Here is an 11,909-nt window from a genome sequence, read left to right as displayed (position 1 = left end):
TTTTTTTATCAGAGAAGAAGATGAGTTTTACCAAGAATCCAACAGCTTGTCTTATGTAATTTAACTCATGCCAAGATGTTCCTGCAAACTGCATTCACAAAATTTTAGAACACAGATAGCATCCATCTATGAAGCAACCAACGGGTGTATAACATGGTGTACCTCCTCCTTTGCATTGGCTATCCACTTCTCCAATTCTGAAATCCCAGATTTCACATATTCCCCATTTGAAAATGTGCAACATTCACGACGAAGAAGAAGACTGAAGAAGAATTCAGATTAAATATGCAGAAATAAAGGTAATCTGCAGTATGCTATACAATACAACAAAGAACTGAAATTAAGATCACATATACCTGTTGAAAAGTGATAGGTTGATAAATGAAAAAACCTGAGTCACAAGTTTGCGAATGAAGAACGAGGGTACCTACCAATACAATTGTCAGGTTAGAAAAGATAATTATTTTTAAACAATGCAGATATTCTTAAAGCACAAAGAACCACGGTACATGAGCAGTCGTATGTCTAAGACAATAATTTAGAGCAATACAATAAAAAAAAACTGCATATGAAACAATGTCGGTAGAAACAGACATTATAATTGAAACTATGAGATATGCATACATGATTTTCGCGTAGGCGGGACATAAGAGAATCCAAGAATTTGAGTATACTTTCCCATTGACTACTCGGTGATTGCTGCGGCACACCACCTGGTGATCTAGATTTTCCGGCAATTCCTCGTGAAGCTTTGGGTGCCTTGAGAATCATTAAAGAAATTCGTGAACAATCATAACATATTTCCACAAAAAATTCTTGTATATAGAAACTAAAGAGATAATGAATCTACACCACAATTCAGTAGAATACAAAATTTCTAGCACTAGCTTCACTAAATTGTTGTTTTCTGATGAATAAAAGGTACCAACAATCAGTCAGATCTTCTGTCACATAAAAAAAAACATACAATGCTGTATACAACTTGATACTATGTACTTCAAATAAGAAACCGTAATTTCTCAATTTTATCTTCCCACCAAATGGCATATAAAGTCCCTGCAACTGAGTATTTTGATGAACTAAAAACAGTGACATCCAATCAATAGTCTAGACAAGCAACGTCAAAGGTCCCTGCAACTGTATCTACTTTCGGATTCTTACCTGAATGCATGATCCCAGAAGCGGTGACAATTCCTTTTTCAAATTATCACGAATTAAACCATAAATCTTCTCCACACATGCTGTCAGCTGCTGTTTAAATAGTAATGCTGGGTATCTTGCTTCTATATGCGAAGCACCATCGTCAGGTCCAAGAAGTTTAAAAGGAGACCTTACTCCCTGGTACGCAAGAAACATAATATCAGTTTACTAACTAAACATTTAATAACAAGTTTATTCCCTACTACTGAATCTCCATAGTAATCCAATTCCATAGAAATGAATCACGCAAACTACTCTCAATGCTTAAGTGGAGATATTAATTGGACTCACATATGTAGCCCTCCCAGAACGTTGAGCATTAGCATTTAGAAAACTATTCGACCGCAGATTTCTCTGCAAGAGACATAGAAGTGCTGAAGCGTTTGAGAGCCAATATGGTAATACACTATTCTCATCTTTACCCTGAAATAAACATATAAAAAACAGACGACAATCATTACATGAAAGAGTCCCTATCAATTTGTTGCTGGTAATCCAACTTGGAAGAAAGTAGTTACAAAATCCCTTCAACAAGGAGATCGGTAATATATGTAACAACACAAGAATCACCTTCAGGGCTTCATTGATTCCCTCGATAATGATGTTAAATATGGCTGTGCTCTCAGATTCAAAGGCATGCCAGTGCAGAAGACATTTATATATCACGCAAGCAGCCAGTGGCTTATCATCACTGAATCCCAAATTTTCCTTTATACACCTGGAGAGCAATTCGTAGTTCTCCTGCAATATAGTGGTAAACTTTTGTCAACATTAGATCCACTTTAGCCAACAACAAACACGCATTATGTTATTATCACTTCAGGAAAACAAGTTCCTTCCATCATAGTCAAACAGTATTTTTTGAAAAAGTAGTCAAAAAAATTGACAGCTTAACAAAAATGGCAGTGAATTTGTACCAGGTTTCTTTCTGCAGTGAATTTGGATCGACGTGACTCTGACAGGCTACGTGAAAAAGGCATGATGTGCTTTGAAGGTGTTGGTGTCTCCTGTATATATTTATGACTTAAGTAGAGTACTCATTTTCAAGCATTAACAGACTAGGAATAAAAGAAAAGATGGAGCAAATAAAGAAAGAAAGATGTAATGAAACATATAAAAAATTAGAAGGTGTAGTTGCTTACAAATATAGATCTCCTGTCATTTTGGACTGGTACAACAGCACTGGAATGTTTCTGTTGGGAGAAGGTTACAATAAACTGTTAGTAAAAGGTGAAGACCATAGAAATAAGGATGACGACAAATGTGTGTGTGCTCAGAGAAAATGAAAGCAGATAATTCAGTAAACCAGGAAAACCAGGAAAACCTCAACCATTTAACAAGCAACGTGGAGAAACGCATGGTTCAAATATTAAGGAAATCCCACATTGCAGTACTTCCGCACATGCATATAACAGAAAGTGCAGCAGGGAATAATCAAAGATTACATACTTCACCAAGTATCGGTCCAACTCTCTCTGGGGATGTGATTAGCGTCTTTTGCCTCAAGACATGGTTCTCATTTTCCAGATGAGAGAGTTTCTCCTCAAGACTGAATAAAAAGAATTCAAACCAATAAAACAAAATGTGTGCTAAATAAAAACCTAAGGGTGACTTGAGAAGAGAACTGCAACTACAAACCTTTGAACATTCGTCTGGAGTTCAGAACATCTTTTTTCAGCTTCCTTCAACTTCTGTAGTGTGTTATTGCAATCATTTTTCGCATTGACAAGCTCCTTCTCCAGAACCAGATTCTTCTTTTCCAAGGAGTTCATCGAGTTCTGTGAATTAAAAAGTGTTAGCAGAAACCCATGAACAGCCAAGACAACAAGATTTAGGTCTCTAAGCAAAGAGGGAAAACATGATTAAAACTAACCAATATGATGCTATGTTAAAAACAGATAGAGCACTGAACAAAGAAAAGAATAAGACATGCTGATCAAAGATGTAATCACTTATTTGCTCAGAATCTCATACTAACCCTTTCACAATATACTGTATATTGAATTTCACACTCTCCCGAACCGGGATCATGTTAATATAGTCGATAGCAAATTTCTATATAGCCAGAAATAAGAGGTGTCTATACTTCAAATCGCAGCCACTACTCCTTCAGCACAAACTGAGAAATACGGAAGAGCAAAAAAGAATGACCAACCAGCAGATTAATTAAATCATGATTGCAGTTGACCTAGGGGAAGAGACTCAAAATGTCCTATTATGACCAAGAAATCTGAGAAGCTATTAGTACACTCCCAACCAATCAAGTGTCAGTCGTCATCAATTTGAAGTAAAAACAAGGGATGTTTTTCTACATGCAAATATCATGTGTTTGAAATTTCTATAGATTTTTTGCAAAGTCTCTGTCCATCAGCCAAAGAGAAACTAATGATGGAGACCAGACCCCTTAGAAAGGTAGTCCAAGTCCCAAAATCTAACACAATAATCTTTTTAACATATTTAATAGAGAAAGAGGAGAATTACCTTCAACAAGGCGTTATCTTTCTTTAGTTCCACCATTCCATTAAGCTCTCTTTCAACAGCAGACTTCTCTTTCATGGATATGTCTAGTTGCTTTTCAAGCACTGCATTCTTATTGCACTCATTAATGGTAGCCAGCCTAGCTGCGTCTAGTTTGAGGCTGAAGGATTCCAATGTTTTCTGAAGCTTAGATATTTCACCTGACTTGGCCTCCTCACCACTTGTCTGTATTTACAGCATTTTGTGGTTATTTACTCTGTTTGAGGAGATCAATACAATACAAATGACAATATTGGCAACATACTCTCAATCGTTTCTCAAGCTGCAATCGCCATTCAAGATCTTCTAACCGCTTCTCAAGTTTAGTTTTAGCTAATCGCAAAGCACCTGTTTCATTAGCTGCCTGAAAGATATTCGTGTGCATGTTTCTAGTTTGAGTAACGGTTTAGTGAATTGAAATAATCCTGCTTGAGACCATAACTGAGACATACCTGTTTAAGTTTTCTAAACTCTCTCTTTGCAAGCTTCTGCCGCCAACGACACTGAATAGCAATAATAGATGATTGACGGTGTCTGAATGCTGAACGAAACTTATGGATTCTCCAATGAGCCTACAAGATTTTTAATACACAATATTCAAGCACAAGAAATGAATTAGAGACTGAAATCATGAATGAGGTTAATACATCAGGAAACTAGACGACTCTAGATTACCCTATTAATAACACAAAAGTGTAACAGAAATGTACCATACAAACTTCCAGATCGTAAGTACCTGAATTATACAGGCAGCTCTAGTCTCTTTTTGATGTGAAAACTTTAAGCGAGTTGAATTAGCGCGGATGCAAGACTGTATTGCAATGGCAGCTGATACAAGTTTTACAAATGCACATCTTGACAGCCTCCTGCGTACATGCTTTTGTACCAAGACAGCTGCTGCTTCATTCCTTTTCGTGACATAAACATTTCGAGACAGGCATCCTTGCCAACAGAAATTATTATTAGGCTTAGAAATAAAACAGAGATAGGGGAAAAAACATATACAAAGGCATTCATTCACTAGTAACGACAATTTGCATGGAATATTCATGTGAGCATGCTTAGCAAAAGAAATCAATACAATATTTTTCAGAGAATAGCACATTTGACTGCAAGATTTGATAAAGACTACAAAATTTCGACTGCAAGAGAAAAGCAAGAAAGAAGAAAAAAAATAGTAAATGAGAAAGAAACCTCTACAGTATGCCTGAATTGAAATTGCAGAAGCCCGCGCAGAGATGAAGTTTTGGTGCGTAACAAATGTTCTCAGTCTTCGCTGAATTAGTCTTGCAGAAGCATCAAGAACTTCAGCCCGCTTAGAGTCCAAAATGCCAATTTGACCAGCTCTAAGGAACACTTTTGTCCGTCCTAGCTGTAAATGATATTCCAAATATTAACAATTCAATTAGAGTATCTAGCAAGAGCCATGTAGCAAAATCGTTTTCAGCCCACCAAGAAGCATACCTGATAATTCCCAAGACCTAATTTCCTCAAGATTTTCTCAGTCAGTGCCTGCTCATCATTGCTGCAGATAAAGTATATTAAGAACTTACTCATGGTTGACAATAAGGTTTATTCAATGCAGGATACAAGAAATTAGACACATAAATGACATCAAGGTCAAGGTTATTTGTCCTGTCTGGCCAGAAGCTTGTATAATGTTTCAGTTCTATAGATATACCATCTAGTTTTCCTCAATCAAGTGGTCACAGAAACATGTCAAATTACTTTTGCATGTATAGAATAAATAACACTCTGAAATTAATCTTAGAATCATCTCACCTCTCATCCATGAATTCTGGAGCAAGCAGACCAAACCGATCCACGAAGTCTGAATAATTTCTTCGAGTGGGGTACCCTGCTAGACTAATTCGAACAGCTTCTAGTACACCCTATCCAATTGTGAGATACCAGACATCATCAAAGTTAATAAACCAAACAAAGGAAACGAAGATAAAGCGTGAATATGAAAAGACTAGTACAACCAGCTGAAGTGTAAGCCAGAACACTTTAATGGTCAACTTAAGGACACAATTAGGCATTGAGAAAACAGATGTAGCTTAACATGTACTACAACATTAGACAGCACAATGGCCTCAAGAAGAGAAGGCTAAGTTCATTTAGATTACGTCAATAATGCATTTTGATCTTTACGAACTCATATTTATAATAGATGATGAAGACCAAATAATAAATGAGCAAAAATCTGAAGTTAATAGCCTATCATGGCTGGGAAAAAATATATGCATTCTGTGACAAGAAAAAAATATAATCATGAAAGAAAAACATGACACACTTCATTAACGTCAAAGAACAGAACAATTGAGAATTTGAGATACCAGACTATCTACAAACAAAAACGAAAAAAAAAAAGCTGAAGCTTTCTCTAATTATAAATAGACCATGATTACAAAGGAAAATGGAAAATAGAGTAAGATAACGTAATCCACTAACCCCACAACGAAGTTGATGTAAAACACTAAGACTCTCGAACTTTTGAGGTTTGTTGAGTGAGTTTGGCTTCACACAACGAACATAATGAGGCTCCGTTTTGCTGAGAGTTTCCATGAGGGCTTGAAGTTGTTGCTAAATTCAAAATTAAATGATCAAATCGATTACTGGTTTTACGATCAACAGTTCTTGATACATGCAACTTTCATGATCAATGAAAAAAAGAAATTAGCTGGACAATTTCCCTACCTTAAATCTGGAAGACACAGAAGAAAATTTGTAAGAAGATCTGGCAGAATCTTCCGGAGCTGGGGGAAAAAGTCCAGCAACGAAAGGGCATTTGGAGGAAGACAGCAGATTGCAATGTTCCACTATAGTATAATCACGGTTTTTATCCAAAAATGCTTCAGTGTGATAAGTAACCTGCAGAATTGGTATGGCACAAACACATTGAGATCTTAACGGAACAAAATAACATTTAGCTATGTCCTATAGCAAGACTTGCCTTGCCAGCGTAATGAGAGAGGGTAAAATCCGTCTCTGAAAACTTTGCCTTCTCCAATCTGGGATGAAATTTAAAATTATGGAACAGCTTCATTGAAAATGACTCATGAGTTGATCTAGGAAACATGCTGCATATACGGCAAACAAAGATATGTCAGCGGAAAGAAAATATAAGTATTGTGGAGACACAAGATGAGACAAGATATTGTACCAAGCTTCATCCAAGAGTGCAATTACTCCAATAGGCTTCTGCAGACAGCAAAAAATAATAATAGTAGAATAAGAGGAAGGTAGAACAATTTTGCTACCAAAATTTGAAAAGAAGATATACCATACCAGAATGCAATTAAAAAATTTAACCAAAAAAGAAAGTATCTTTCACAGAATTCTATTATTCTTGCATTTATAGACTGGAGCCGTGATCGTCCATATTCTATCATGGGAATAACAATGGCATCTTAAATAATTTAGACCTGCCGGTAAATGTATTGGCTACATTAACCACGCCAACGTATGCAACATGCAATACAACAATAGTGATACCATTTGTTTCTAAACTATGCTGACGGTGTTGAGTAATGTCAAAAGCAAGAGAAAGAATAACATTGAATTGAACCACACGATTTTTTAGGGTTGGCACGATTCAACAAGTCCCTCTTTAAAGGGTGTTGAACTTTTGCCCCAAAAAAGGGTTTCAAACTCTCTCCGACAAGCTAAGTAAAGTAATTGTAAATAAATATACAGACATGAGATTTTGAAACCAAGATTAACATCCTATATTGAAATTCTGATAGAACTTAGGCTGTTTCAAGTTTCAGAGATAACAAAAGGATATGGGGGCAAGAAACTAGAACAGAACAGACTCTAAAATCTAAATCTGATTGAAACAGAGAGAAACGTACCTTCTCAATAAGGTCCAAGACATCCTGGTTGTCAATAAACTCAATATAACTCCAATTAATTTCTTCTTTTCTATACTCATCTTGCTCCATCTTGAATACATGCTGAAAACAAAGCAGAGATCGTAAGGGGATGAAGCAATATTCTCTGGCAAAAATTTTGAAAAAGGGTCACCTATATTACCTCATTGAAATGTTGCTGCAGCTTTTCATTTGCAAAATTGATGCAAAATTGTTCAAAACTGCAGAATGAAACAGCCCAGATAAAGTTTAAACAGTTCACAGCTAAAAATGGTGCCCCAAGTAAAGCTAACAAAAAGTTAGGGTTGAGAAAGGAAAGAGCTATCTATTAATTAGTTTCACGTATCATTCCTAACCTGTTATTCTTAAAGCATTCAAATCCGTAAATGTCCAGGACTCCAATTTGAAAACGGGAGTCTGGATCTTGCCCAACAGACTTATTGATCTTATTAACCAGCCTGACAGAAGCATAAGACGAATAGTTTAACTACAAGTGTAACGCATCAACAAATACCCATTAAATGAGGGGATTAATAAAGTAAATGCAAACCAGTCAAACAGATGGGCGTAAACAGTCTTCGCAAGTGTATCCCGGCTAGCAACAGCAGCATTAGGGTCAAGTGCTTTGATAATGATGCCTTCACGGGTCACAATTGAACGTGTGCAGAGAGAAGCCAGCAAAAGATTTGCATCACACCTGATTAATTTTACATGGATACAACTAAGTAAACAAGCTATTTCTTCGTACACATGGTTAAAATGAGTACTATAAAAAAAACTTATGTACTTGAAAAGATCAGCAGCCATCTGCAGATGAAGTCTAGATTCCCGATCCTTTACCACCGACGAGTCGTGCTCTCTCCCTGGGGAAAACTCAACATTTCCAAGATGTAAAATCGCAGCAAGCGTGCGGAATATTCCTTCCTGATAAATGATTTGTGCAGTAAACAAGGAAGGACTTTCAGAAACTAACAGAAGAAAAAAAAATGAAATTCAATTATAAGTGAAAAAATAAAAACCTGCTCGTCATGACTTATGCCCACAATATCCATTGCCCTCCTTGTATTCTTATACTCTTCTGCACTGCTGACTCCTTCTAGTTCATAAGTCTTGCTTTGATTTAAATAATGAAATTGACGAGGATTGCTTAGTTTATATTTCTCAGCGTCCTAAACAAAGTAAGAACATTGACAGATTAGTAATCAGCATATGTAAATTGACCAAATCAGTGGCGGCGATCAGATAATAAGAAAACCGAAACCAATATCTTATGAGATGTATACAGAGCAGGAAGAAGAATTACATTCCCTGAAGCGCACAATTGATAAAAACAATGATAATTCCTCTCGGGGTCTGTTATCCGGACTACACGTGATCTCTCCAGAAGATAGGTTCTGATTGCAGCACCAGATATTCTACCATTTGCATCAAACTGGATTTCGACAAACTTTCCAAAACGGCTAAACAAACAAAAAATCAGTAGACTGGTCAGTAGATCGTATAATTTAATTGGAAAAAGCTAGGCCACACAAAAAATTATTGCAGTAACAGAACATCTAGATTCCGTATTGCATTAAAAATTTGCAGAATGAGATTCCAGAATCATAAACTCTAATTACTTCTTCACATTCGAAATGAGAACAAAAAGAAGGGTAATTCCTCCCATTAGCAGTAAAATGTTACCAAACTTCAAGTACAGGGACTATTTTAATAAACCAAACAGACCTCATACTGCATTTCACACTGATACAAGGGGTCTTAAAGTCTTAATGAAAAAAGTTGTCAATAGACCATATTATCTAAAGTAGAACTACCAGAGTTCAAAACTTTCCTAAGGAGATACCGACATCATAAAGTGCCATACCATGGTTTCAAACAGCTCTAGATAACTCATTATAAACATAAAGGCATCCAAAAAACTCTTATGTGTACTAATCAGTTATAACGATACTGTAATAAAACAGTTTGTTGAGAAATAACATAAGAGCACTTAAAGAAACACCTCCTAGTTTTCATTGAAAAAAATAAACAGAGGAAAACAAAATTCCGTAACCCACCTGGAATTATCATTCCTAACTGTTTTCGCATTGCCAAATGCTTCCAAGAGAGGATTTGACTGCAGAACAAGAATACTAAAATTATAATAGATCACCCAAAAGTAAAAAAGTCAACCAGAAACACACCTAAAAGATACAAAGGCATCTTTCCAATTTTGTGACCAAGATAAAAGATACAAATTATGTAAGCAAAATCTTACTTCAAGGACTTGCTGCTCAACACTTCTATCATCTTCAGCAGCACGTCCCCCAACAAATGTAAGATATTGCATGATTAGTTTTGTTGTCTCAGTTTTTCCAGCTCCACTCTCACCGCTAACGAGTATCGACTGACTTCGACTGTCTTCAATCATCGCTCTGGGTTAAAAAGTATAACTAGCGTTAATTGATTAACATGACTGATAGAAAAAAAGATAAAAATATCAGAAACATTAAAGAAAAAAAAGAGTGGACCACCTGTATGCAACATCAGAAACAGCAAAAACATGTGGACTGAGCTCACCAAATGGTGCTCCCTTGTACTGCTCCATCATGTGCCCATTGTAGAGATGTGGAAGCTTTTTAAACGGATTAACAGCGATCAGAATGCTTCCAGTGTATGTCTGCAAAAATAAAAAGAACGTATTATTAAGAAGATATGTAGTCAGGAATGATTTACTAAATGAACTGCGTAAGAAAATGCTGACAGTTATGAGTGGCAACACGAATGAGACTGGAATTATTTCCACCAATAGTTCCAACTAAATATTATCATCTCAATAGGGACATAAACAATTAGACACCAAGCTGCAACCAAAATTTTTACAAAGGGCAAGCCAGCATTACATGGGAATCTAGCTGAGTATACTTTCACCAACCCATTACGGAAAGGAAGCCTTCCATACCTTTAGATGGAATATTCAACCTATATATAAGTCAAAGGCAGTCGAACAATCTAACAAAAAAGTGGTTACGAAAATACAAACTTAACTATACCGCCAATTGTAGTGCTTATATAGGAAAAGCAATAGTTAGGGTTGGATCACGAAGATGTTTTACGTGCAAGTGGAGACCAAATAAGCAAGTTTTTTCAAGTGAATGCCTGTAATGATAAATGCTCACAATAAATTTCTTCACTTTAATATCTATATCTACCTATTTCGATTAGATCAGATATCAGATCACAATTATAATACAACATCTAGAGGCATCCATGAAAAAGACGCACAAAAAACAACAAGCGGAGGGAGATTTTCCCTAAAAATGTAATCTTTCATCACAAAAGGTAGGCTGATCAAAAATGTTTTCTCAAAAAAACGCACCAGACCTCAATAACATGGGTCATTTTCAAGTACTTAAAGCACTCGGGGGGCTCAGTTTACTGTTACCTAAGAAATTCCATAGAGAACAGACTTAAATGCATACTTCACATCTAAATCTTAAGTCTTCAGGGCACTTGTCGAAAATGGAATATAGTAGCGGTTAGCACTTCATAGGGAAAAAACGACTTAGACCACAAATGTATACCCAAGAAACTCCAAAAGCAACTATAATTCTCGTTCTAGAGTACGATATTACCAGAAAGAAGAGTAAACCGTCCATATGGAATGAAAAAAAATCCGACTCAATAAAGTAGCCCAGGAAGTACAAACTACTAAGATCCAAACTCCAAAATATAGTCACGAAGAAGAAATCTTCATAAACAATAGTGAAAAGAACTCACATATATATCATTAAGAGCGTATCGCCTTTGAAGATTATAAAGCACACCAGCTTCGTGTAAGTATGTCAGCTTGGTCATATCATCAACTCCATTATGCTCTTCATCGTCAGGATCCCTCCGAAATAGCTTTTCCGGGGAAACTAAAACCTAAACCCCCAAAATTAAAAAATAAAAACCCACAACGGCAAAGAATTAGCTGAAAGAAAGCGCGAGGAAGAAGAAGAAGACAAAACAGAACAAAATCAGCCAAGAAAGAAACGGTTAATCACATACCTTTTTCCCAGTAGAAGTCTCAACATGGACCTTGTTAGCAAAAGAATCGAGCACATCAGCAGCAATCCAAGCCAAATCCTTATCTTCCACCCAAACCTTGTCGCCCTTGCGCAGATTCATCTCCATTGGAAGGCAATTTCGAGAGCTCGGTGAGAATTTTACCCTAGAGAAATAAATTGGGGGAAGCAAGAGTCATAGAGAGAGAAAGAGAGTCCGTGGAGGTTGGTTGCGCCAGAGAATTTTTCAAATTTCAAAACGAAGAAGAATGAGAGAAACCCTAAGGAG

General features: G+C 36.4%; 1 protein-coding gene across 1 annotated transcript in view; it reads right to left on the bottom strand.

The window, feature by feature from the left end:
* LOC104729936 (myosin-15) overlaps positions 1-11,909 on the bottom strand; it is a 14,170-nt gene that overhangs the window by 2,149 nt on the left and 112 nt on the right. Inside the window, exons 2-35 of the mRNA XM_010448968.2 lie at positions 11,625-11,816; positions 11,352-11,498; positions 10,106-10,251; positions 9,850-10,006; positions 9,650-9,708; positions 8,896-9,052; positions 8,612-8,761; positions 8,380-8,516; positions 8,143-8,289; positions 7,949-8,050; positions 7,756-7,813; positions 7,575-7,676; positions 6,884-6,921; positions 6,674-6,800; positions 6,418-6,591; positions 6,172-6,303; positions 5,500-5,609; positions 5,182-5,242; positions 4,912-5,089; positions 4,454-4,659; positions 4,170-4,289; positions 3,983-4,081; positions 3,682-3,903; positions 2,839-2,978; positions 2,650-2,749; positions 2,343-2,393; positions 2,118-2,207; positions 1,771-1,941; positions 1,492-1,623; positions 1,162-1,338; positions 625-759; positions 357-427; positions 163-262; positions 32-88 (exon numbers count right to left, since the gene is read on the bottom strand). Of these exons, the coding sequence (XP_010447270.2) occupies positions 32-88; positions 163-262; positions 357-427; positions 625-759; positions 1,162-1,338; positions 1,492-1,623; positions 1,771-1,941; positions 2,118-2,207; positions 2,343-2,393; positions 2,650-2,749; positions 2,839-2,978; positions 3,682-3,903; positions 3,983-4,081; positions 4,170-4,289; positions 4,454-4,659; positions 4,912-5,089; positions 5,182-5,242; positions 5,500-5,609; positions 6,172-6,303; positions 6,418-6,591; positions 6,674-6,800; positions 6,884-6,921; positions 7,575-7,676; positions 7,756-7,813; positions 7,949-8,050; positions 8,143-8,289; positions 8,380-8,516; positions 8,612-8,761; positions 8,896-9,052; positions 9,650-9,708; positions 9,850-10,006; positions 10,106-10,251; positions 11,352-11,498; positions 11,625-11,816 (4,245 nt within the window). The remainder of the gene's footprint in view (positions 1-31; positions 89-162; positions 263-356; positions 428-624; positions 760-1,161; positions 1,339-1,491; positions 1,624-1,770; positions 1,942-2,117; positions 2,208-2,342; positions 2,394-2,649; positions 2,750-2,838; positions 2,979-3,681; positions 3,904-3,982; positions 4,082-4,169; positions 4,290-4,453; positions 4,660-4,911; positions 5,090-5,181; positions 5,243-5,499; positions 5,610-6,171; positions 6,304-6,417; positions 6,592-6,673; positions 6,801-6,883; positions 6,922-7,574; positions 7,677-7,755; positions 7,814-7,948; positions 8,051-8,142; positions 8,290-8,379; positions 8,517-8,611; positions 8,762-8,895; positions 9,053-9,649; positions 9,709-9,849; positions 10,007-10,105; positions 10,252-11,351; positions 11,499-11,624; positions 11,817-11,909) is intronic.

This window comes from Camelina sativa, chromosome 12 (assembly GCF_000633955.1).
Source record: "Camelina sativa cultivar DH55 chromosome 12, Cs, whole genome shotgun sequence".
NCBI classification, from domain to species: domain Eukaryota; kingdom Viridiplantae; phylum Streptophyta; class Magnoliopsida; order Brassicales; family Brassicaceae; genus Camelina; species Camelina sativa.
Note: the sequence above shows the minus strand (reverse complement) of the source record. Positions and strands in the feature narration are given on the sequence as shown.